At 36.7% G+C, this 27903-nt stretch overlaps 1 protein-coding gene and 1 long non-coding RNA gene across 2 annotated transcripts in view; one reads left to right on the forward strand and one right to left on the reverse strand.

Annotated features, from left to right (window-relative positions):
- The window catches only part of LOC134199408 (uncharacterized), a 333027-nt gene extending 317157 nt beyond the window's left edge, over positions 1–15870 (reverse strand). Inside the window, exon 1 of the long non-coding RNA XR_009973896.1 lies at positions 15571–15870. This is a non-coding gene — a long non-coding RNA (uncharacterized LOC134199408). The remainder of the gene's footprint in view (positions 1–15570) is intronic.
- Positions 1–27637, forward strand: Tua2 (alpha-tubulin). The gene is given in 10 exon segments (NM_001043420.1): positions 1–88; positions 18268–18490; positions 21655–21827; positions 22169–22297; positions 22552–22722; positions 23555–23758; positions 24370–24425; positions 25037–25133; positions 26017–26129; positions 26858–27637. Coding segments are annotated over 10 exon segments (1353 nt in total). The 5' UTR covers positions 1–85; the 3' UTR covers positions 27042–27637.
- The last annotated feature ends 266 nt before the right edge of the window (positions 27638–27903 follow it).

A 27903-nucleotide genomic window follows, 5' to 3' on the forward strand; every position in this document is an offset into this window, starting at 1 on the left:
CGGAGCGTTGCATAGCGAACCGCCTTGGCCGAGCACAAACGCTTTTTTCTTCTAAGTCGTTTTTTTAAGAAAATCTTCTTACAAAATGGTGAGTGATTTTTTTTTAATAAATTACAAACATTTTTACTATGTTTTTGGAACGAAGTTCCTTACGGCAGGCTTGGAGGAGATAGGGATTTTGCTACGCGACCGAACTGAAAAAAATGTGATAGTAAAAACCGTAAGAAAAAGTCCGTGGAATAAGGCCTTGTTTTCCGCACAGCGATATTTCACCGTGCGATTTTTTTCTCGTAATTTTTTTTTTATTTTTATATATTGAACTTCGTTCCTATCCGGTGTCCCACGACACCACACATCTTTTTTCTTCTTTTTTTAATTAGAGCATTATCCTGTATTCATTTTATTTTATCTTTATCAAAAACATTAACATGTATCTGCAATTAGAATTTAAAAAAAAAACTAAACAATTTCTTCGGTTTTCGTCGATATCACTAAAACTACTCTTATGATTCTAACGTTTTACGTTAAATGTTGTCTAAGCTTTTTATTTATTTTATTACAATTTAACAAGTATCGATTAATAACACTATCGAATAATAACTTAGCCCACGAAAACCATGAAATAGTTGAATCATCGGAAATAATATAATGGGAATAAACGCAAGATAAAAGTAGTTTATTTATATAAAAAAAAACCAAATTAAGAAATCGCTTTAAAAATTATTTAAAATCTGTGGTGTGAAATTGTTCAGCCTAGAACCTTCTTCAATAAACGGGCTCTCTCACGCAAAACTAATTAACTAACTCCGACTGATATTTTCTTACATTAACGCGATCAAACCAATCGTTTTTATCCAGATTTATAACAATACATCCTAACTATATTAAACAAACTACAAGCTATGAAGATAAAATGCGTAAAAAAAGGAGGATTGTAAGGTTTTATTTGTTTTGAAAGATTGCTATTTGGGCTTTGTCGAACTGCAGGAATTAAAAAATCATACTTGAGTCGACTATTATCAAAGGCGGCAATCTGACTTTTGGACAATGATTGGTAAATCAGAAAAACGAATTATTGACTTTGTATTCCATTGGCAGTCACAAAACTCTTCGGAACGACATCTTAGATAAATAACAGGTTAACTATTAACCTTTATTTAATGCAGGTTTTGAACCGTATTCTTTGAAGGAGACGATTATATTCAAATAAATCTGTATTGACATATCAATAAAAAATTTTTGTCCAAATGTACAGATTGCCACCTTTGATAATAGACGACTCACTTAACGTACGTATGTAATATCACTACATAGTATAAAACAAAGTCGCTTTCTCTATCCCTATATCTGTCCCTAATCCCTATGTATGCTTAAATCTTTAAAACTACGCAACGGATTTTGATGCGGTTTTTTTAATATATAGAGTGATTGAAAAGGAAGGTTTATATGTAGAATAACATCCATTAAATAATGGAGAAATCAATAATAAATTACAGTTTCCGAAGCGAAGCGAGGGCGGGTAGCTAGTAAATATATAAAACAATAAGAAAGTTAAAGTTTTCATAATCACGGAAATGTAAATTGCTAAATTTGTTTACATAGAACACTGGAAGATAGAGTTTATGAAATCAGTTTATATTTCCGTCTGTTGCGGTTATACCAAGGAAACCTAAACCTATTAAGTTTATTGTTTTGATATTAATTCTAAGAAAATAATGAAATACTATCCTGTTGACGCACTCCGCAATACAACAGCAGTACCAACATAGTATTTAGGGCGGTTGTGATTTCATACGATAACTCAATATTTAATTTTCATCTTTTAATTTGACAATGATTTTAGTGGATTACGGTAAATTACGTTTTGTACCAAATGAATAGGTGTTAAATTTGGACTGTCTTTTTCTTTCTTTATTCAAAGGACTTGTCCGCAACTTTGAATACTGAAATTTTTTTTTCATAGATAAAAGCGTCGCGGCGAAAAAAATTTGAGATCCAATGTGCTAGGCAGTGTCCATATTTAAATGTTTTTCATTTTCTTCATACTACTTATTGTTTTCAATTGGTGGAACCGAAGTTTCGTGACATTTGGTAAATAATTAATTAAAATGTACACACACGATCGATGTTTCTTGGGAACACTAACGTCTTGTCGTGCTCTTGATTAGAATAATAAAGTTCCTTATATTTAAAGTAACATTCTCCAGCCCAATACTGCGATGCTACTAATATATTATCTATCGTCACTTAAATTAAAGAAGACGTTGATTAAGGTAATATGATGGATTTTTATAAATTAATATTTAAAGAGATCGCAGAAATACTAAGTCCTTTATTTTTCATTGGGACAATATAAGCTTAAAGAGTAAGAATAAAATAGAAAAAATAGAATTAGATTCTTTTGATTGTATCTGTTTTAAAATCAAAAGTTTTTTTCCTTAATAATTCTCATTCTAAGTGGTTTAATTGAAATAAGTATTTGAAAATGTTGTTATTAAAACATTAATGGGAACCTGTGCTTTCCCGTGAAGTAACATTGAGTCATTTTCTTTTGAACGAAGGCTTTGCTTGTGGTCTGAACGCTTTTAAAAATTCCGCTACAACGGATCGGCGAGCTCATAGGCTCAGTCGGTTGGAGTTTGAATCACCAATAAGAACCATGTACCATTCGTAGAAACTGTCAAAATTTACTTATTCAATATTATAAAAAAAAGAACACAATATTCCTAACCTAAAAGTACATGTTATTATCCGTAACATGCTTCGTCAGATTACAGAAATAGAGTTATCAGCAACATGCTTCGTCAAAAAGTACAATACTTACTTTCAGCTGCAAGCGTTGTCATAAGTAATATTATATAGGTCCACGCTGACAGCAATGCGCGCGTAGGCATTGGCTAGTCAAACAACTTATTCAATATGTCTGAATTAACTGGAACCTATAAAATTGAACTGTCAAGAATTGTTACTGGTGGTAGAACCTCTTGTGAGTCCGCGCGGGTAGGTACCACCGCCCTGCCTATTTCTACCGTGAAGCAGTAATGCGTTTCGGTTTGAAGGGTGGGGCAGCCGTTGTAACTATACTGAGATCTTAGAACTTATATCTCAAGGTGGGTGGCGCATTTACGCTGTAGATGTCCATGGGCTCCAGCAACCATTTAACACCAGGTAGGCTATGAGCTCGTCCAAACACCCAAGCAATACCAAAAAAATACACTTTATAAATGTCCATGGTATTCTCACAAATAATAATATTTTTGAGAAAATCGATGGATAGGACTGTTATATTAATTTCTAAGACCAATCTAGCGATCGCCCTGAGCATCGCTCACTTTATAACCTAAAAATTATAACCTCAAAAGGATCTTGATTTCTAGTCTTGAATCAGTTTTAATGCCAGTCTGACGACAATATCTTTTGCCATTCTACTTATTAAGCTATTTTAAAATTTATTTTTAAGCGTCGAAAATGTTTTTGTTGAATAAACATCCCCTACGATTTCAAGAATATGAAAGCCAACTTATTTTCAGTCTCTCTGCGTCATGTGCGTAAGACGTTTCTTCAGAAGGGTTATTATTAACATAATTAAAGACGTAGAAAACAGGCACTGTCATTTATAAACCGCTTTCTCCTCTACTAGTGCAAATAGAAAAACTATAATTATTAATTAGTGCTTCGTCAAAGGAAAGTCTCGGTAATTGATAAATAATTAGTAGCTGTCAAAGTTATATTATGTTTTTTTTTTTCTGTTTTCACTGCAGTACATTGGTAGGCAATCTCACTGCCCAACTGGTGTTAAGAGCAGCTTACAGACATCACAATGTAAACGCCACTACCTTGGGACTCACTCGCGAAGCAGTTGCTCTTGAGGTCTTAGGTCTCCTTTGGAGGTACTCGGGCAGTTGTTAGCAAATCCCACCACTCTTGGCTGAGCCTTTGCTCGCCCACCTGTCCTGGTGAAATTGGAAAGGCCTCTGGGCACCAGTAATCCCTCATTAATAAAAAAAACCTTGGGTCATGAGGTATCAAATGCCTTTTATAGCGGCTGACCCACCGGTGGACTGCGATACCTATCCTTGTGTGATCACACACCCTACTATCACCATTCGCAAAATTTACGAATTTAATTCTTACTATACGATGTTATTGCGTCATCGTTGAAGTTGAACATGGGCACTTGTTAAGTATCTATATACTAAGAACTGTTACCGCCTTTACGGCTTCAGTCCGGACAGATTCGCATCATCTAGCCATTACGCCAGGAAAACTATCGCTGAAGGAGATTGATAAGATGGAGTAGACATTTGTCATCCGTGACTAACACCTGCGTACCTTTTAGGCAATGGGCATTAGCGTCTCGCTATCTGCTCATACATTCTGCCAATCTGCCGCAAAGCAATCATCTGTACCGGATTGAAGGATGAGACTGTCTGACTGTATGATTGTAAAAACAATAAAATGGAAACTAAACTTAAATATCAAGTCTCATTTCTAAGAGGTAGTAAAAGCCAATTTGTAAAGATTAACAAACACCTTGACACAATTTAAAAAAGAAATAATCGCTAATTGAAAACTTCCATTCTTTTTAGATTTAATTTAAAAAAAAAAATGTTTTTGTGATCTGTGGCCATAGTTGCGGACCCTTACCTCTCGCTAGATGGGAATGTTAAGCTACCAAACTAACTCAATTAATAAAATTGTAAGAAAAGTTTCACCCTACGGGATACGACCAAACGTGTTTCGCATTTTATCAGTAAAAAACAAAATGTAAACTTAAAAAACAAACTAGTTACTGTCTTTTTTGAAAACAATCGAAAAAATATTTATACGATGTTTAGCTACCGCGATAAATTATTTCGGTGTGCAAAAAATTAAAAAAATAGAACTCATTGTTTGAGAATGAATCAGAACTACCAAGAAACGTGTCCAGACAGATGTCAGTTAATCCTAAAGCGAAACATAACCAAAGATGTTTCATTTCGTGTTTATTATTAAACAACCGGGTACTCGTCACTATAAGGGAAGATCGCTACTGAATATTTTATGTACTTTAAATATATGAATCAGCATTTTTTTCTGTCTGTCTGTCTGAAGGTATTTACTTTATTCCGAAATTTACTTCACTATCACAGTACCATCAACCTCAGAACTTCACGCCTCAATGTGATATTAATAAAACTTGATTTATTACCGTTTATTTAATACGTTTGGAACCCCTGTGTCTGCGGAGGGACTTCGGTTCCCTCTGTATTTTGTACTGTATGTTCCATGGGGAGTGCTCTGAGGAATTGTTCGAGATGATACCGGCATCTCGTTTTTACCGGAGTAGAGTTCGTCCATACTACCTGGAGCCACTGCGGTCATCCACCGTGCGTTTCCAGAGGTCTTTTTTGCCACGTACCATCCGGCTATGGAATGAGCTCCCCTCCACGTTGTTTCACGAGCGCTATGACTAGTCCTTCTTCAAACGAGGCTTGTGGAGAGTATTAAGCGGTAGGCAGAGGCTTGGCTCTGCCCCTGGCATTGCTGAAGTCCATGGGCGACGGTAACCATTCACCATCAGGTGGGCCGTGTGCTCGTCTGCCTACAAGGGCAATAAAAAAAGAAAAAACCTAAATATTTTTTTAGAGCTATCACCAATATGCGCATATTTATTTTAAACGGTATTTTCATACGTATTTTTATAAATTTTTGTCGGCACATTGTAAGTGCGTTTTCTTACATACAATTTGCGTGAGTGCATTATAGATTAATTTTAAAGTTCCATAGACAATGTTGAAAAAAATCTATATATTTCGTGACAGAAATACAAATAAAGTACAGTACAGAAAGTCGTTCGGTTTCATAGCACGCACCACCATTAGTAATTAAAAGCTTAATAAATTACAGGCATACATACCACGCACGAAACATCAGAACGTAATACATGAGCCGTAATGTAATTTAATTAGGTTAAGTTGTTTTATATTATAATAATTGTCTGTCATACAAATTAGTAAATTCTGATAAGCTGGTTTTTTTTTATTAATTAATGTTTTGAGTTTTGAATGTCTTTGCTTGAGAAACGCTAGAAACTTAGAATCATCTACATTGTCATTGGACGTAGGTGGGTTACACTACATTCAAAGTATGTACTATTTCAAAGTAAGGAGTACATTAAGTGAGTTGAGACCAGCTTGGCTGGGCGTAAAATAGTAATCGTATGTATCTTCTTTTAAACTACATAAATTGTACACCAAGTAAAATTTTACTCTCTATTTTCTATTTGGAAAATAATACATAAATTGCATCGACAGCTTTGTAGTCCATAACTGAGTCTTAATAGCAATCAATATAATTGAAGCACTGTTTAAATTGCGTACAGATACTTTTCAAACGGTAGCTATCACAGAATTGGACAAAGAAAAACCAAAATATCGCTTACTCAGAGAAAATTTCAAAATCATTTTTGAAATTAAATACTTATAAGTTTCAACAACTCTACACACGGATCGAAATTATATCGATCACAACCTCTGATTAAGCGCCAGAATAAATAAAAAAGCATTTCGGAAAACAAACACGCCAAGCCCCTAGCAGCGCAATAAGCTATCATTTAAACGCAACTACATCCTGATAAAATCGTATAATGATTAGTTAATGTCGAAGTTCCTCCTACACATCTGACGCTCTATTGTTTCGCTTTTAATAGAATTGTTATTTTGAAATCTCATTTAAATAGAAGATGAAAAAAGGACCGATAATGATTGTAATCGTTTACGAATTTAAATATCTAGTCAGGATAGAAACCGGCGGGAAACTCACGTGCCTTAATGTTGTTGTTAAAGTATTGTAAATTAAGTTTTTTTTTAAATGCCTAATTGACTAATTGCCTAATTGCTACCAAAATGGAATTATATTTCTAGAGTTCTGTGGTCAAATGACCAAAAACGAAACTCATAATTTTGTTATCTCTGTCTATCAAATTAATATCTATATTAAAATAATATGCAATTCTAAAGATATTAAAATAAAGTTACGTGTAGTAGGAATACGTATGGAGCTGTCAAGTTCAGTATTAAGGGATCTAATTTTTATTTAATTAACATTACAGTTAATATCGACGCTAGAAAGGCAAACGTGACTAAGCGACAATAACTGTTTTGTACATAAATGATAGGCAATAACCATATTCGATGCGCAAAAAAAATATATTTCTAGGTCTATTAAAATCATTTCAACCCTACAGCTAGATTCGTTAAAATAGAATTTTTTTCAGCTATTTCAACTTTAAATTAGTCTACTGTAAAGTTCACGCATTGTCGCTTAGTCACGTTTGCCTTTCAAGCGTCGATATGTTTCCATGTACACGCTTTCAGCAACATAATTTTGGTCATTTGAGTCACGCGGGAGCGCCAAATAACTGGACCTTATATACAGGCGCACTTAATAACCTAGTCTTCACTGTGTTTTGTGGCTTTAAATCGTACATAAAATTGTCTGTAAATATAATTTATATAACATTAGATGAATATACGTAATCACAGCTACCAAAACCCGTGAGCGCCAATTCCGCTACTGTATGCTTAGTGCGAGTTGTTTAACGTTAACGTTTTTAGCGGAAAAGTTAACGGAAATTTGTATGGAGTTGGAATGTTTGCCTACGTTTCCCGCTAGGGGCGCTGTTCCAATTGCATACAAAATTGAGTTAACTTTTACGCTATCGAGAACGTTAAAAAACTCGCACTAAGCACACTGATCCGAGTTATAACCAATCATCACGGGCCCGATTGCGTGACTGTTTCGCGATGGAAATAAGTAGAATGGTGGGATTATCGAGCGGGCTGATAATAGGTCCTACCTTTGGTAATTGTCTAACACAAATCTATGAAATTTATCAGTTTGTTTTTACTACACAAACTTAGTATTTCATCAGTCGTACGTTTCTTTATATTTTATCAGACTTGGTGGTGGTGTTCAAATATCGGCACAGCCGCATCGCTCTATTGTGAGGATATAAATATATGACAGCTCGCCATTAATATACACCGGGTTTATGTCAGCGCGGCTTTTATAGCCTCACTATTCGCGCGAAAAGCCTTAGATAACCCAATAAATAATTTTATATTTTTTATCTGTGACTAATGTCATTGTGTCACTGTCTTGAATATTTGTTTTTAAATATTACACTCTTTATGAAAAACGCAAGCGCTTTTAACTTACTCAATCCATTCAAGAAAATCAATAAGGAATAAAGGCTTATTACACTTGGCTAAAGTCGACTGAATTCAGAAGCAAATTTAGAAGCAAGTTAGAAGCTTCTGATTACACTGTTCTTAATTCAGTTACTGAATCAATTGCCAGTTTAAACGCGACAAAGTTGGACGTGTCGTATGTGTACGAGGATGGCCCCAGTATTGTCTAGACAATAAAAAATTGGTCATGGCGCGGCTAAGTCCTCGCTGTCGGCTAAATCGAAATAAAAAAAAGAAAGGAAATGAAGCCCATTTGCCGAAACACTCACTAACCGAAGCGGGCTTACACTAGTAATGTTTAAATAATAAATATTGTTTAAATATATTAGAATATTCTATAGGAACTACAATCGTTATATTACCAAGAACTCGGAGTCGTGTCTATACCGTCTATACCTTCTGATGTTCGCTCAAGATCCTCTGGAAACTTGTCTATTAAAAAAAAAGCCATGACACAGCTCAAGCACTTGGATTCATAATTTTTTTGTATTCACCACTCAAATCGGAGATGGGCTGAGAAAGCCAATTCACTAAGAACTGCATTTATAATCAAGGAACACAAGCTGAGAGTTCAATTTAAATTTTGTTTTCTGTTAGGTGAAGGAAACGAGAACCACTTCAAAAGAACTGCAGCTGTGTTACTCTAGTTACATTTGCTGGATCATTTTACGATTGTTGCATTAGTTCGTTGAACCGAACGTAGTCCGCCATTACAGTAATCATAGTTTGGCATGCATATTGTCAGTACAAATTGTGTGTAGATTAGATGAGTAATCGACTTTTGTTTCACGATATAATGGCGTCCGAATTGATAGGTATACAAAATTACATTATATATTCCACTCCACTTATTCCTTTGTTGTGGAAGCCTTTGGTAGTAGATACATGGCTGATGGAGTATAGCTGTCCCCTCGTAGAACTTCCGGCCGAACACTATACTTCTTAAAACAAATATTTGGCTTCCCCATATCGTTTCTGAAAGATCATATTACCCAGAACAACGTTTGAATTGAAACGCATACTTTTTTTTTATTGCTTAGATGGTTGGACGAGCTCACACAGCCCACCTGGTGTTAAGTGGTTGCTGGAGCCCATAGACATCTTCAACGTAAATGCGCCACTCACATTGAGATATAAGTTCTAAGGTCTCAAGTATAGTTACAACGGCTGCCCCACCCTTCAAACCGAAACGCATTACTGCTTCAAGGTAGAAATAGGCAGGGTGGTGGTACCTACCCGCGCGGACTCACACGAGGTCCTACCACCAGTAAAAATACAAATAGTTAAAAATACAATAAAAAATACTGTACTTTTATAATAATTTTACGGTGTGTAAAAGCTGCCGCCCAACTTGAGTCGTAAGTTTCGATTGTCACACGCAGCTTTCCTGTTTAGTGTAGCTTAGTTATTGTTTCAAGATTATTGAGACATTGACCTAAAGTTTCTGAGTGCGCGTTATTCACATAGTAGCACAAACGGATGGATTTACGCCTAAGCCCGTGAGGTCTAAGCCTAGGGCGGTATGATTTGAGGGGAGGCAAAATTTTTGAAATGCCAATATTTCAGAAAAGAAAAAATTTAAATACAGACTCCTCTGAAAATGAGTTCAGATTATTTTTTACTAGTGGTTCCCCAGTAGTCGAAATTCGACTATAATTAATTGAAATTATAAGTTTCAGAATTATTATGGTTCTATTCTCAAAGATATTATACTTCTATAATCACAGATTTCGCCAAGACTACACTATAGACAAATATTAAAGACAAACAATATCATCTGTTCTCACTTTGATCACAGGCTTTAAACAATAAAAAAGTTTGACAATAAACAAATATGTTTTGTGTTAATACATGGTAGTGTGCTTAATGTTTTTATTTATTTATTTAATGTAGTTTTATGCATAATTAAAAAAAGATATTTATAATCTGCACTCCTGCTCTATATTCTCTATAAGCGAGGGAAATTTCATACTCCTCCATCCACGCAAATTTCGTAAAAAGGGATACAAAGTTTTTGCTTCACGTATTGATATATAGATAAAATATAATATAAATTTAGTTTAAATTTTTAATTAAAAACTTCGTATCAGAATTAATAAGATTTATTCTAAGGTTAAGGGCGGGGCGATAAACACGGCTTAGGGCGGCATCAAGCCTAAATCCGTCACTGGCTAATAAAGCCCCGTCGCGACCTATACGAGCTAGACCAGTGATTAATGGTACGTCTCCGATCGTACCAGACTGTACCCGAAACCAATTTAATGTAAAAGTCACAAAGTATCGTGTGTTATTAGAAAAATGTAAAACGACAGATAGGTACTTACCGTTTTTCATCCGCTATTGTTGATGACAAAATATGGAGTGGCTATAATAAGTTTTTGATGGCTGAAAGTTTAATACATTTGCGTTGGCAGCGAAAAGGGAAAATATTTTAAGTGATTTATTACTATTTTAGATTGCTTTTCAGAGTTTCGAAGATAAATGGAAGCCTTAAAAACACTCTCCACTCCTCTTGCACTGATGGTAGAACCTCTTGTGAGTCCGTGCGGGTAGGTACCACCGCCCTGCCTATTTCTGCCGTGAAGTAGTAATGCGTTTCGGTTCGAAGGGCGGGGCAGCCGTTGTAACTATACTTGAGACCTTAGAACTTATATCTCAAGGTGGGTGGCGCATTTACGTTGTAGATATCTATGAGCTCCAGTAACCACTTAATACCAGGTGGGCTGTGAGCTCGTCCACCGATCTAAGTAATAAAAAAAAACATTGTAATCTTATATCCTTGGTACACTTAATTTCTGGTACTTTAATAAGTTAAAAGAAATTTCTTAGCTACAATATTCTATGAATATGTATTTCGACATATACTTACAATTGTAATTACAAAAACACATTGATTTATATTTCTATAAATTTGTGTTAACAACGATATTTACATTAAATATTTTAGTAGCCTTGAAACAGCTGTACAAACAATTACAGCGGGATATTTCAATCATTAAAATTAATAAGCCTCATAATTAGAACTATTTATCACTTTTAGCAAGAAATCACTAAATTACTAAAGATTTGAACCATTGACTATTTATATGACTAAGAAGATAATAGTATAACTAATAAACAAAGAAGTTTCTAACAAAATTCATTTTACTTTTATTGCACACTTTACGTAACTCTCGTAAAAGTTGTTTACACTATAAATCAAAGTCAACAATCTACATATTTATATGGCATATTTATATAATACATATTTGTATATAAAAACATCATATTAGCCGTGGTCAAAACGCCACTATTGAAGGAACTTAATTGTTATTTTCACATTGGTTTGGCAACTCATGATGGTGGTGGTCTTTGGTGAATAAATCGTACAAAACCGATTCAACCAGTCATCGTTCGCATCGAACCCGTCGCTTGCGACGAAGGACTCGACGAGTAAATTAACCAACAGACACAGTCCACTGAGTTTCTCGCCGGATCTTCTCAGTGGGTCGTGTTTCCGATCCGGTGGTAGATTCTGCGAAGCACGGCTCTTGCTAGGGTTGGTGTTAGCAACGTCGTCAGGTTTGAGCCCCGTGAGCTCACCTACTAGTTAAGGTTACACTGAAATAGCCCATAAAGGGTAACAGCTTAGGTAGGAAAAAAAAACGATCAACTTACAAATCTGTATTGACAGATAATATTAAATGACATGTACATAAATCAAAAAGTACTCAAAATAATGGAACAATTGTTATTTAAATTACAGTGAACAATAAACAGAATCTGTTTCGATATTAAAATCGATTGCTTCAAATAAATAAAAGCCAACCTTTAGAGTGTATAAGAATAAGGATTCTTTCTAAAAACATGTAGTTCGGTCCTTTTAATTATTTTTTATTTTTATTTTTTTATTGCTTAGATGTGTGGACGAGCTCACAGCCCACCTGGTGTTAAGTGGTTACTGGAGCCCATAGACATCTACAACGTAAATGCGCCACACACCTTGAGATATAGTTCTAAGGTCTCAGTATAGTCACAACGGCTGCCCCACCCTTCAAACCGAAACGCATTACTGCTTCACGGCAGAAATAGGCGGGGCGGTGGTACCTACCCGTGCGGACTACCAAGAGGTCCTGCCACCAGTAATTACGCAAATTATAATTTTTCGGGTTTTGATTTTTATTGCACGATGTTATTCCTTCACCGTGGATGTCAATCGTGAACATTTGTTGAGTACGTATTTCATTAGAAAAATTGGTACCCGCCTGCGGGATTCCAACACCGGTGCATCGCTAAATACGAATGCACCGGACATCTTATCCTTTAAGCCACGACGACTTATAGTTATATATATCGAAAATACTAGGTATTTTATGAATTCAGTTTGTTTGAAGTGCCTTATTTACTAAGTTACTAATTATAACTAGTTATTGGTAATCGTTTTATATCACAAGAACGCGTTGACTTAAAACCTTATTTGGATCGACATTATGAACTTGCTTTTTTGCCAAAAACGCCTTCTCATTACGTATAAACAACAAAAATAAATGATCAACGCCAATTAAATTGATAACTTTGTATTAGTTCATAACTCACTCGGCTTGTTTGTGTATTACAATTGAAAGGGTCATCTATACTTAATATTATAAAGAGGAAAGATTTGTTTGTTTGTTTGTATTGAATAGGCTCCAAAACTACAGAACCGATTTGAAAAATTCTTTCAATGTTTGGAAGCTACACTATTACCGAGTGACATAGGCTATAATCTTTTTTGAAAAAAATTAGGTAAACTCCAATAATGTAACCCAAGGTGTAAATTACCTAAAATATTCTTTAAATCGCGTGCCCTGCGAAAACTATTGATGATAGAATAAAATAATGTACTACTATTTTGTAGAACATAATATTAATTACAAAAAGTGTCGCGACAGCATATGTCTAAATATTACAGCTATGCCGCATGAAGTGTTCTTTTATTAAAAAAAATAAAACAACGTCAAATATCGTTGAGATTTTTGTTAAAGACCCGTGTGGAGCCGGAGCGGGCCACTAGTAAAATGTAAAGGCAAATGCAACCAATATTCACCCTTAAAATTTAATCAAATTTAAAGATGAAGATTCTAAAAATAATTATTTACAAGTGAATGAACAACGAAGAACAACCGTTTCCATGCTTCAGTTAACAGAAACAATGTTAACGTGATCTCAACTGATTTGAATAAACAGTAGCGTCTGATCAAGCATTCGACAGATAATTGGGTTTTTCTGATTAATTTGTGGTTCTTTTCCCGGTATACTCTGTGCTGAAGTAGCATTGAAATAAAAAAAGATATACCAAAGATTAATAAAACAGACAATTAGTAAACTCAGTTAGAATGGGAACAAAGACATATTTTTTTAATTGCCAGTTTTATATTCAATCTGATTCCTCTTTCTCTGACTAATGAAGGTCTGACTTCTGTCTGACTGTCATTATTTAACCCAAAACAACAATATGTATATAACAAATTCAACACTGGAACTAATAAATTCTATTGAGACCTGCCGTCTATGCAGTCATACTATTCCATGAACCTTGAATACTTTGGTATAACATGTGTTATGAAATACAGATTATATTAAAAAGAACAAAAAAAAAACCAGTTAAATAAGATCCGTAATATCTGTAGCTTTATTGAAACTTTCATTCGTGTGTTCGTGAACTATTAAATAAAACATGGAATACGGGATGGGTCTAATGCGATGACAGCACGCATTAGATTCGTATCGCTAGTACAATAGGTTCAGACATGCACGTATAGATATCCACACACCCCACGTGCCCCCTAGGTGCGGATACCTCGAAGGAGGTTCAGCCACCTGCCCAAAAAAAAAAGGAGGTATAGATAAAAAAAGTGCAAACACAGAATCAGATAATAAAAAAAATGGTAAAAGAATGATACGCTTGCAACTTGGTGCACGTGAAAGAAGTGAAACTTCTTTAGCGTTAGGTGTGTAGTATGGTGGTTTTCTTCATTTTTCATCCTTAAATCAAGTTTCTCTTGGACCTAGCTAGCTTTGTCTTTTCCCTCTCTCCACGATCGAATGGTTCGAGAGACGCCCTATTTTCTCACTCTCATTGTTCCTAAATATTATATTTTCTCTCTATCCGTAACAAATCTGTCGCTAGTTCAATTTTATTCTTAAACTGCTTACAGAAACTTAAAAAAATATATGCACATATAGATCAAAATAAGAACCACACGCATTTCGATATTGGCTAAAGGTATCTTATTCACCGACACGAGAGATCTAAATACAATATAGAGAAATACTCATGTTAAACATCATTAGCGAACGTGCACAGAACGACATCAAATTCTGCCGCAAATCAGTCATGCGTTTCAATTTGAAGGTTTCGACAGACGTTATACAGAGAATTTGATCTCGTGTCTCAAGGATTCAGTAACTGCACACCACCGGGGGGCACGTTAGCTATGTCACTCATGTATGCAATAAACAGACTTTTAATGGGTAATGAATACCTACTATGTGCTTTTACGGCTATGTCTGTACGATAATTTCTTACCTGTGCTGATAGCCTTGAGAGGCTATATCAGCGTTACCCTAGCGTGTAGGTGAGCTCTCTCTCAAACCGGAGATGTTGCTAACACTGGCCCTAGCAAGAGCAGTGCTACGCAGAATCTGCCACCGGATCGGAAACGTGACCCACTGAAGATCCGGCGAGAAACTAAGTCTCGTAATGAGGCCAAGCAGCCAACGAATTGGACATACGACCTGACCAAATTGGCTGGTAGTAACTGGATGCGAAAGGCAAGAGACCGAAAATAATGAGGTGCATTCGAAGCAACCTACGCTCAGCTGGGTGGATAAGGGTTAAAGAAGAGAATGTATCACCATTGTGCTTATTTTCGGCACAAATCAATCATGCGTGTCTGCATAAATACTGATACTTCGTTCTCCTATCTCTAATAAGGTACCAGTGGATGCAGTAATGCGTTATGCTTCGGAGGGTGGGGCAGTCGTTGTACTGTAATAACGGAGACATTAGAACTCATATCTCAAGTTGGGTGGTGGCATTTGCGTCGTAGTTGTCTATGGGCTCTATGAGTAAGCACTTAAAACCAGGTGGGCCGTGAGCTCGTCCACCCATCTAAACAATTAATAAAAGTATCCGCGTTGTGTTTCATGGACTTTCCGCCAATGAAGTGTACAACGAAAAACTTCTTTAAACATTTTTTTATTGCCTTTGTTGGCAGACGAGCATACGGCCCACCTGATGGTAAGTGGTTACCCTCCCTCATGGACGTCAGCAATGCCAGGGGCAGAGCCAAGCCGCTGCCTACCATTTAAGTACTCTCCGCAAGCCTCGTTTGAAGAAGGACATGTCATATTTACGATAATTCAATTATACCAATCTTTTAGGCTAAATATTGGAAGTGTCGATTTTATGGGAATTATTCTTGAGATCGAATGAGCATTCTGTTTGTAAAACAACCGATGACTGAACAAACACGGGCAGTCGTGCGTAACGAATGTATCAAATGATGAGAACTAATGTGGATGTCGAGATTACACGCGTCTTGTTATAAAACTTGGAACCTAATCCCGAAAGCGATCGATCACTTAAAGCTCTAAAACAAAATTATAAAACAAAATCACCATTGTAAGACGTTATAAATATCACTCATTTAATAATTGAATAGCATAAAATGCTTTTATTAACGGTGAGCAGCGGTTTGGCTCTGATCCTGGCATTGCTGGAGTCTATGGGCGACGGTAACCACTACCCATCAGGTGGGCGGTATACTCGACTGCCTACAAGGGCAACAAAAAAAAATTCTACAAAATTGTTTCCTTGTGCAGATTGGTAGGGCGCGTTGTGAGGCCGCAGGGTTAGGTATCCTCCGACGAAGCAGTAACTGCTCACGTTTTAAAGGTTGGATCACCGAAGCTACAGGGAAATTGCAATTTGGACCTCATGTCTCAAGTCAGGCTGCGAAGCGACCTCCGATAATTAATGACCAACAGATTGGATCCGGTCGTCGTCATGCAGAAATATAAAAAAAAACATTCATTAGAATTGTTCTATCAAAAAAATGCTAAACCGTATTCCTAAATTCGAAGTGGGCTCCGTAAAATGCAATGTTTCTTTTGCAAGTAATCTTTTGTTTAAAAGATTACTCAAAAACAAAGTTAATGATGAGAAATTGTGTGTGTATAGTCGACTATAATTTTTCAATAATCATCATTAGATCATTAGAAGAAATGTAAAGAAAAGACACAAAATTACACAAATTATTCTAAGAACGTAATGACGTCACAGGTCAATGCCTGCTTTTTCGTTTTACGTAAACTGCAGATTCGTTGTATTAAGATTAAAATTATTTTGGTTATATCACAATGAGAATAAATAAATACATAATGCTATTGGTATTCAAGTGAAATGTCCGTAACATTCGAACAAACAGAACTGTCAATTCATTAATGTAGATATTTTCGAAGTAGGTACATATTTAACTTGGCCGTGTAGCGATGCAGTAATAGAAGCTATGAAAATTGTTCCACTATAATGCGTCACCGGGATTCGAAAATAAAATCGAAGAAAAAAAACAAAATACTGCACTATTTTAAAATTGAGAGTAACACAAAAAAAAGAATGTTTAAAAACCTTAACACAAATACAGGAGCAAATATCTAGAACTGAAACATGTGTGAAATGACTCATTAAGTACCACAGCACAACTTTAAAGCACTCTAAGCTATAGCACGAGATGCCGATAAGAAACATATTTTTTTCTTAGAAGCACAAAGTCGTTTTTCCCGTACGAAGAAAAGCACACATGTGTTTTATTAAAAATGTTTAGTCATCGCAGGATATTAAGGTTTTGTGCTACAAATTGTGAATGTATCGAGGGCTCATTGTTCCTTTAATGGATTTTTAGTGTGCGATTGTTCATATATAGCCCTTTTTGAAATATTCAAACCTTTTTAGTGAGTAGTCAGAATTGTATTAATAAATGTGTTTCAAAGCCATTGAAATAAGGCAACTTATTCTGATTATTTATTTACCTGTTTCAAAAGATAGGTTATAAGCTAAATAACGTTAACCTAGCTTGAACTCCAGATCGATTTTTTTTTGCTTTGATGGGTGGACGATCTCACAGCCCATCTGGTGTTAAGTGGTTCTGGAGCCAATAGACATCTATAACGTAAATGCGCCACCCACCTTGAGATATAAGTTCTAAGATCTCAAGTATAGTTACACCCTTCAAACCGAAATGCATTACTGCTTCAGAAATAGGCAGGGCGGTGGTACCTACCCGTACGGACTCACAAGAGGTCCTACCACCAGTAATTACGCAAATTATAATTTTGCTCCTTCACCGTGGAAGTCAATCGTGAACATTTGTTAAGTACGTATTTCATTAGAAAAATTGGTACCGCTTGCGGGATTCGAACACCGGTGCATCGCTACATACGAATGCACCGGACGTTTTACCCTTTAGGCCACGACGACTTCAAATTTCAACTTTCTCGGAGGAATTACTTCTTTTAGAAGCAAGTAGCCAGGCAACCTTTTTCGAAACTTAATTTAAGACAACGGGTAAAACACCCGTTGGCCACCCCCTTATTCATGGGAAAAACAGGCAGGAAAGCGATGCTAAGACCTGCGACCACACCACACTCTCCTCACTAGTAAAATTGACGCTTAGAAATGTATACTTTTAGAAACATATCGACGCAAAAAAAAAAATTGGTTTCCTGCTTTTGTGTCCACTACACAACACACATTATAGGGGTGCTAATTAATACCGGCATTAAGAAACGTTCAGGACGATGAAAATATTTGAATTTTTATAAATAACAATAAAATTATATGCCATTTTATACACATTGCGGACAGAGGTGTTGTAGTTTTAACTTGTAGTTAGCTAAAATTCAAATGGTTAACGACAAGTTCATGTATAATCCATGAAATATAATAAAAGGTTCGTATTTATGTTTATCCGCTGCATTATATAATATACTAAAAGCATACATTTTTCTACAGAGGGAATGCATCTCCGTTCACATCGGTCAAGCCGGCGTACAGATTGGCAACGCCTGCTGGGAGCTGTACTGCCTCGAGCATGGAATCCAGCCTGATGGTCAGATGCCGTCAGATAAGACCCTCGGCGGTGGAGACGACTCCTTTAACACGTTCTTCAGCGAGACCGGCGCGGGAAAGCACGTGCCACGAGCTGTCTTTGTTGATTTGGAACCAACTGTAGTCGGTAAGCTGGAGATACACTTTAATCTATACTAATATATAAATCTGCAGTGGTTTTTACAGACGTTCCGTTATAACTACTGAACCGTGCATCCGATTAACTTGAAACTTCGTATCCACGTAGAAAATACATGTACTTAATGGATAGGCTAATATTTATATGAGTGTTGGACTCCCTACACCAGTTGCGGGGGCGTTAATGATGAGAATCTTTGTGGGGGTGAGAAATAATAATGCTAATTTTAAATGTCCACCGAAGCGGACGGGTACAGCTAGTGTTTCTATATAATCTTTTTTATGCTTTGGAGCCTCTCAGTCTATGGAGAAACTGTTGCTGAGCTTCTCTATGTGTTTCAATAGCTACGTTCTCACAGAGTTGCTAGGATCATATTTGCCACGTGAGCTCTCTGATATGAACTCCGTCCAAGCTGTTTCTTGAGTGTTGAGTGAGAAAAATTGTTGATAGCACAGTTCGGATTTTTTTCTATTACGTAATAAGTTACACATGCGGATAATACAGCAATTTCCTTTAGCATGCTATGTATAAACAATCACATGGAATCACCGTTATGATTTTAGTTTATTCCGCAGTCGCGATCCAATCAACAACCGAAGAAATGTTAAAAAGCCTACGAATTTTCTCGCTCAGCGACGATCTCAAACAATTACTGAATACAGTAAGCCGTAACAAAAAAAAAGTGCAACAAAAACCGTGGTTCGAATTAACTATGAAGGTTGTTTAATAACGTCGGGGTAATGAACCCGACACCGCGATGACTAAACTACGGTGCAATCAATGTAATAACAACATTAGATATATACTTGGATAAGCACGTTTACAAACTCTCTTTTTTATGTTTAAAATTAATTTGAAATATCTGTAAAAAAACTACGCTGTTTGCAGTTTCAATAAGTTCCTTTCTTAGATACTACATTAGTAGATAGTCGCGAAAGCTTAAAACAATCCTTACTCTTTCTTCAATCTAAAATAAATGAAAGAAACCTTTGTTTAAAAGCTGACGAGATTTATCAATCTGTCGGAACAGCTTTTGCACCTTTTAAAACTCTTTGTTTTATGTTCATGTATTCAATGACTGTAATAAATTTTGTTGTGATGTCCACCAAATGGTAAACGAACAAAAAACGTAACCGACATTCTGTGAACAGTTCAAATTATATTTACGGATTGATAGATACATTGTGTTTTTAAAACAGGAAATGTTCTGATAGACGACATATTATTATATACATATGTTATGAATGCTGTGTATAAATAGTAAATTGTCACACGTACACACAGCGTACTTTTACAGTAAATAACCTATTTTACTGTTTTTTTTTTTGGAAGCTTTGTTATATTAATGACTAGCTGACCGGGCAGACTTCGTAGTGCCTCAATCGATAAATAAAAGACCTAAACCTTTGGTATAAAATAAACTTAAAACAAAGAAAAGGAATCCGTCCGACGGGGGACACATCAAAGGAAAAACAAAATTGTTATTTTTATTTAATTCCGAGCATTTTCATATTTATCTACCTTTTAAACCTTCTCTGGACTTTCACAAATAATTCAAGACCAAAATTAGCCAAATCGGTCCAGCCGTTCTCGAGTATTAGCGAGACTAACGAACAGCAATTCATTTTTATATAATACCTAGTCAGGTCATAAATTCTGTCACATGTTTAATGTAAAATAATTGAAACAAGTTTATTCATTATGTAACCATTCATATATGTAGTTAGGTACTATGTCAATTAAAATAAATCTTAACTGAATGACTATTATTTAATAATTCTTTATTTTAAAATTTAAATAAAATTTCCTCGTTCGACGTATGAAAGCGTGGACCTAAAATATCACAAGCCGTAACACCAGTCTATGTAATGAAATTTCCACAGTAATACAACATGCGTCTGAGTGCATGAGTCAAATCTGAAGAGCTGTTCCAATATATTATAAAACATATACAGCTGTTAGTCTGACCAGAGCAATTACAATGAAGTGGGAATGCATCTGCTCCAATTAAAACGATGCTTTACGTGTACTGAGAACTGATTTTTATTTGTTGCTACCACGGAATAGATAAATAAGGTTATTTATCTATTCCGTGGTTGCTACTAGGTATTTGATTGTAATAGTTTAACAAATAAGAACTCACGACAATGACACACTGAGAAAAATTTCGGCAATGTTATATTATTTTGTACAGTAGGTAAGCTATTCATCAATCAGGAACGATCGCATTTTATTTTGAACTAGCTGACCCGGCAGACTTTGTAGTGCCTCAATCGATAAATAAAAGACCTCAACTTTTGTATAAAATAAACTTAAAACGACGGAGACACATCAAACGGAAAACAAAATTCTTATTTTTATTTAATTCCGAGCATTTTCATATTAATCTACCTTTTAAACCTTCTCTAGACTTCCACAAATAATTCAAGACCAAAATTAGCCAAATCGCTCCAGCCGTTCTCGAGTTTTACCGAGACTAACGAACAGCAATTCATTTTTATATATATAGATATATGTAATGTAGGTGGATCCTCCAGTTTCAAGAGTTTAAGTAACAGCAACAACGGTTTTGTCGTATCTAATATAAAATGGCTACTGTTATTAAATCTAAATGAGTCGATTTCCGCCGTCTGTCGTCAGACGTGAGGCCATTGTTTATTTTCGCTTGACTTCTTGATGGAACTTGGAGACAATGGGAGAGAATAAATATATATTTAATACGACCCTTCTTTACTTCGTAATTCCATATCTGAGTATGTTGACCATGAGGGCTCGTTCTTCGTAATCTGTTATTGATGTTGTCAACAGTAAGGACTTGGCAGGAAAAATAGTGTGATTTTAGTAATTACATTTTGTTTGAATTGCTTATTTAAATATTATGTCGGACCCAATGTAATGGATCTTGCATTTGCTTTGCGTGAGCTCGGGGGATCAAGAATAATTGTTCGTAAAAGTTTGGTTTATAATCAATAACTTGTTCTTGGAGAGATATGGAAGAGAGACCTTTTAGGAGCTAAAAATTGGATCAAGTAAATGAAAAATGAGATCGTGTTGAGCAACGAAGCGTGGAGAAGGCTTATTTAGGTTTATTTTAATTCGAAATACACTTGCGACATTGAGCGATGAAAGTAAAAGGTATTTCTGATTCACAGACGAGGTTCGTACCGGCACTTACCGTCAACTGTTCCACCCCGAGCAGCTCATCACTGGCAAAGAGGATGCTGCCAATAACTATGCCCGAGGACATTATACCATTGGCAAGGAGATCGTAGACGTAGTTTTGGACAGGATCAGGAAGCTGGCTGACCAATGCACAGGGCTTCAGGTAAGGATAATGGAATTCTTGGTGGCTCGTAAGATTTAGAAGTTTTGATTATGACCAAATGGTAGCTGGTTATCGTCGCTTCTTCTTCGTCGTTTCTTCATTACTGAAGGTCGTATCCCTGAAACTTGATCGTGCCCTGTCTCGTGAGCTGTTTGTATATCGTAGCTACCATTAATCCATGGTGATTGTACCTGAATACTCTAGAACCCTTACAAGTTTTATGTAGCTCATGGTAGGGCATAAGATCAATTACAAAACCAGACATTCCTCTTAACGATGAATAAAAATCAACCTAAAGCTATGAAAATGATGTGTTTTTAAAATGGCTTGGTTTTCCCAAGGGTTTCCTCGTGTTTCACTCGTTCGGAGGTGGAACCGGCTCCGGATTCACATCACTTCTGATGGAGCGTCTCTCCGTTGACTACGGAAAGAAGTCCAAGCTTGAGTTTTCCATCTATCCTGCTCCACAGGTAACTAATTTAAACTTAAAACTCGTAATAATAACTAATTTCTCATAATTAGAATTATTTAGTTAGTACTTCGTTTGTTGACGAAGTTATCATTCAAAGTACGTATTTTTTTCGAAAAGTTGGTACTTACGTGCCAGATTTGAACCCGTCATTTGACGTTTTATCCTTTAGGCCACGACGAATATAACTGTGACAATTTACATACATCATAATTTGGACTTGTGATTAAAATATTGTTATGCATTTTTTCCAAGGTGTCCACAGCGGTGGTGGAACCTTACAACTCGATCCTGACCACCCACACCACCCTCGAGCACTCGGACTGCGCGTTCATGGTGGACAATGAAGCCATCTACGACATCTGTAGACGCAACTTGGACATCGAAAGGCCTACGTACACTAACCTGAATAGACTTATTGGACAGGTGAGCATTGTGCACCCGTCGCTTGCGACGAAGGGCTCGACGACTAAATTAACCCTCAGACACAGCCCACTGAGTTTCACGCCGTATCTTCGCAGTGGGTCGCGTTTCCGATCCGGTGGTAGATTCTACGAAGCACTGCTCTTGCTAGGGTTCGTGTTAGCAACGTCGTCAGGCTTGAGCCCCGTGAGCTCACCTACTTGTTAAGGTTACGCTGAAATAGTTTCTCAAGGCTTTCAGCTTAAGTAGGAAAAAAAAAGTGAGCATTGTGAAAAACTATTTACCTACTTTCTCATTTATTGTATTGTCAATGTAAACTGGTTTAAGTTGCGACAAGCTTTAATGCCGAGCTATCCTCCTCCTTGAGTCGCATTCCTCATGTCTGAGGGTCGTGACCGTCTCCTCCCATTTTCCTTCTCTGGATGATGTTTCACCATCTTCTTCTGTTCTCGGATTATGTTAGGTAGGCTATATCGCACCAATAATAGTTGTGTGCATATTTAATAACAATTACGATTGAACCTTGTGTTGATTATTATCATCTTATTGTTGCCGACTTGTATATACTCCACAATAAATAAACAATAAAAGACATAAGTGCGTTTAATGTGATATTATAAGAAAACATTTAAAGCCCTTATTCTCTTTTAAAATTAATATACAAAAATATACAGTATTATTACACTATACAAAACTAAACTTTCTTTTCACTGAATGACACACAGGTAAATTATTTCGTCTAAGAAATATCTTTTTTAAAAGTAAAGAGTTTTAAAGTTTTAAAGGTTTGAAATGATAAAGGTTTTTCTTTATATCTAAATAAATCGTCGAACAGATCGTGTCGTCAATAACCGCTTCGCTTCGCTTCGACGGCGCGCTGAACGTGGACCTGACGGAGTTCCAGACGAACCTGGTGCCGTACCCGCGCATCCACTTCCCGCTCGCCACGTACGCGCCCGTCATCTCCGCGGAGAAGGCCTACCACGAGCAGCTCACGGTCGCCGAGATCACCAACGCGTGCTTCGAGCCCGCCAACCAGGTGCTCTGTCCGCTGACTTTCTCGCCGGATCTTCTCAGCGCGTCACGTTTCCCGTCCGGTGGTAGATTCTGCGAGGCACTGCTCTTGCTAGGGCCAATGTAAGCAACACTCCGGTTTGAGCCTCGTGAGCTCACCTGCACACTAGAGTGACGCTTGGCATTGCTGAAGTCCATGGGCGACGGTAACCACTCACCATCAGGTGGGTCGTATGCTCGTCTGCCTACAAATGCAATAACAAAAGGAAAAAAAAAGCTGATGATAGAAAAAAAAGTAATTAATGTATATAAAGCAACCGATTTCCAAATATGTTTGATAAAATGAACCACTGAACAAAGTTGTAACACGCCCTCACAAAAATATTATTCTAAATTACTATACGTTCATTATATACTATAGGTGGGCCGACGACCTATTGAGGTTCGCGGGGATCCGCTGGATGCAGGCAGCGCAGGACCGGTCTTTGTGGCGAGGCTTGGAGGCCTATGTTCAGCAGTGGACGTCCATGGGCTGATAGAATAGAATAGAAAAAAATACGTTCATTGAATAACTGTTAAGAAAAATATAATGTTTTAAATAATTTTTATAAGTTTGTGGTTGATCTAATTTTTCAGATGGTGAAATGTGACCCGCGTCATGGAAAATACATGGCTTGTTGCATGCTGTACAGGTAGGTTGTAAATTTTTTAAATCCAACTATTCAGCTATTTTTCTAACAGATTGACAAGTAAATAGGTTACTTAAAGATACGTTTTGCTCAGATTTTTAATAGTTACACTTCGTTAAATAAATACCACAAACAATAAAATACACGTTGATGAAATAAATACTATTATACAATTTTAATAGAATTATCTAAAAAGATTGCGATACAAAAGTACGTACCGTTAAAACATTATGAGAAAAATGATGCCTTGAATTAGAATTCACTGTGAATAAGTCCAGTGGTTCTAGGTAGTACGGATGAACCGCCGGTAATCGGTGCGATGGTAAATCTTAAATTACGGGATCATCTCAAGCAAACCTGAAGAGCATTTGACGTAAAATGTACCTACGGCACAAAACATGGAGAACAGTAAAGTATCTCCATAAACTCAAATATTCTAAATGATTCATATGATCACGATTATCTACTATAAGAAATACATAATAATATATTATATCGGACCCTATCAGCGAAAAAAAATCGCATAAAAAATCATCTGTCGAATTTAGTCTGGGAATTTTTCTCTCACGGCACCCATGAGGTTTCATTTTATTATAATAATAATAACATTTCAGAGGAGACGTTGTGCCGAAGGACGTGAATGCGGCCATCGCAACCATCAAAACAAAGAGAACCATCCAGTTCGTGGACTGGTGCCCAACTGGTTTCAAGGTACCAAGTCGTCTGACGTTATCTTGTCAAATATTTAATTCTATCTACTGATCACTTTGGATTCTTTGCTAAAATTAAATAACTAAAATAACAGTAGAACGTTTAATTGGTATTTTTATTTTTTACTAGCTGACCCAGCAGACTTCGTAGTGCCTCAATCGATAAATAAAAGACCTAAACTTTTGTATAAAATAAACTTAATAAAACAAAAGGAATTCGTCCGACGGGGGACACATCAAAGGAAAAACAAAATCGTTATTTTTATTTAATTCCGAGCATTTTCATATTTATCTACCTTTTAAACCTTCGCTGGACTTCCACAAATAATCCAAGACCAAAATTAGCCAAATCGGTCCAGCCGTTCTCGAGTTTTAGCGAGACTAACAAACAGCAATTAATTTTTATACATAGAAATTGTATAGATGGGTGGACGAGCTTACAACCCACCTATGTGGTTAAGTGGTTACTGGAGCCCATCGACATATTATACAACGTTAATGCCGCCACCCACCTTAAGATATTACTTATTACACCTCATTATAATTACATTGCCTATCCCACCCTTCAAATCGAAACGCATACCTACTGTTTCACGGCAGAAATACGGTAATCAACAAATTAAAGAGCGGACGGTTAGCGTGGTGTGGACATTTGATGCGTAGAGAGGAGATGCATGTGACTAGGAGATGTATGGAAATGGTAGTGCAAAGTAGTGGGGAAAGAGGTCAACCGAAGAAGACATGGATGGAGTGTGTGAGAGAGGAGTAAGTGCTGAGCTGACGGCTGATAGGAGAGAATGGAAGAGAAAAATTAGCTGTGCCGACCCCACCTAGTGGGTTAAGGTGGAGAAAAAGAAGAAGACTATAGAATTTGTATTTCCAAGGTGGGCATCAATTACCAGCCCCCGACTGTGGTGCCGGGCGGAGACCTCGCCAAGGTGCAGCGCGCCGTGTGCATGTTGTCCAACACAACCGCCATCGCCGAGGCGTGGGCCAGGTAATACTATTAACTAAGCTTTTGTTGCCGACTATAATATAGAATAGCTCTCAAGGCTTTAATAAACAAGGATTCCACATGACCACGACTGCTCCGCCAACAGTAACCGACTATAATGCTGATGATAAACATAAAATAACATAAAAACACAAAGTCCACTAAAACAAAAATAAGACTTTAGGCATATTTTGTGTGAGTAGGGCTTTGTTATAATGTAGATAGGGTCAAGAACTCACTTCTCGTGTGACGTAAAGTGGTTTCCGGGCTCAAAAACATCACGTGAATGCCCCCAAGCACTTTGGAACATGGGGTCAAAAACGCAATTCTGTTATATAACATAAGTTGAACTTCTGAAAACAAAACGCAAAACAGCTTCGCGGTACAAATAGGCAGGGTGGTACGGCGTGTGCTAACAGTGCTCCACCACAGCTAGAGAAGCTGAAATGTGCTGATCTGACCAGTAATCCATCCTTGCTTACGCAACTATGCAAATGTATAGATTTGACGATTTCATTATTATTACACAATGCTGATCCTTCATCGTGCAAGCCGCTCATGATAAGCGGGAAATACGTATTTAATTAGATCTTTTGTTACTTGCATAGGTACACGAGTTTTGCCAATTTACTACCTACCATTCCAAAGACAGAATGACATTAGTTGCTTAAACTGCTATTGCAACAGGACATGAATAATTAATGACTTTCCAACAACGAATTATATTCCAGATTGGACCACAAGTTCGACTTGATGTACGCTAAGCGCGCATTCGTGCACTGGTACGTGGGTGAGGGTATGGAGGAGGGGGAGTTCTCCGAAGCCCGCGAGGACTTGGCAGCTCTAGAGAAGGACTACGAGGAAGTAGGCGTGGACTCCACTGAAGGGGAGTTGGACGAAGAAAATGAATATTAAAGCGGGATGAAGAACAGTCGAAGTGTCCTCGGCCGAAAGGAACCAAATTCATATCGATACTTGAAATCGACTATTTAAATTAACGATTGTGATTTTTTTTCGTTAAAATTCCAAAGCGATATGATTTTATTAAAAATCGAATACGTTTTATGTATCGAATTATCGATTAAAGTTTGGGTATTAACAACATCGTGATCACTAACATATTTTTTTTAATCGTTATTTCGGATACCGTCGGCCGTTCTTTAGTGATGATCAATTCTACGTAACGTTTTGTCAATTTGAAAACATAAGTTTTAACCGATATTTTTGTATTTTGAATGTGTGCGTAACAGTGCAAATATTAAATTATCGAATCATCATCTGGATCTCTGGAGAATTCGGAGTCATTTGCATTTATTAATTTTTACATGTACATTTAAAACGCATCGTGATAATAAAATAATCCTTTACGGAAATTAAGATTAAGATATAACTTGTATTACATTAAGCTAATTTATTTGGAACATTTTTTTTTGCTTCTCAAATATATGTAACTGTGTGCGAGATAATTTTGTAATAATTGTTTTAATGCACAATAAAATTTTACACGAGAATAGTTTTTTTCTTTTTGTGTTTCCGTACATGTTGGCGGACTCACGGCGCGTACATTCTTAAGTGACTACCATAACTCCCGGACGCCGCGGCAAATGAGCTAGAAGTCACGCCTTTTTTTTCTTCCTATCTAAGCGGATGGCCTTGAGAGGACATTTCAGCGTAACCCTAACAAGTAGGTGAGCTCATGGGGCTCAAATCTGACGACGTTGCTAATACTAACCCTGTCACCGGATCGGAAACGCGACCACCTCAGTGGGCTGTGCGC

This window comes from Bombyx mori, chromosome 9 (assembly GCF_030269925.1).
Source record: "Bombyx mori chromosome 9, ASM3026992v2".
NCBI lineage: Eukaryota > Metazoa > Arthropoda > Insecta > Lepidoptera > Bombycidae > Bombyx > Bombyx mori.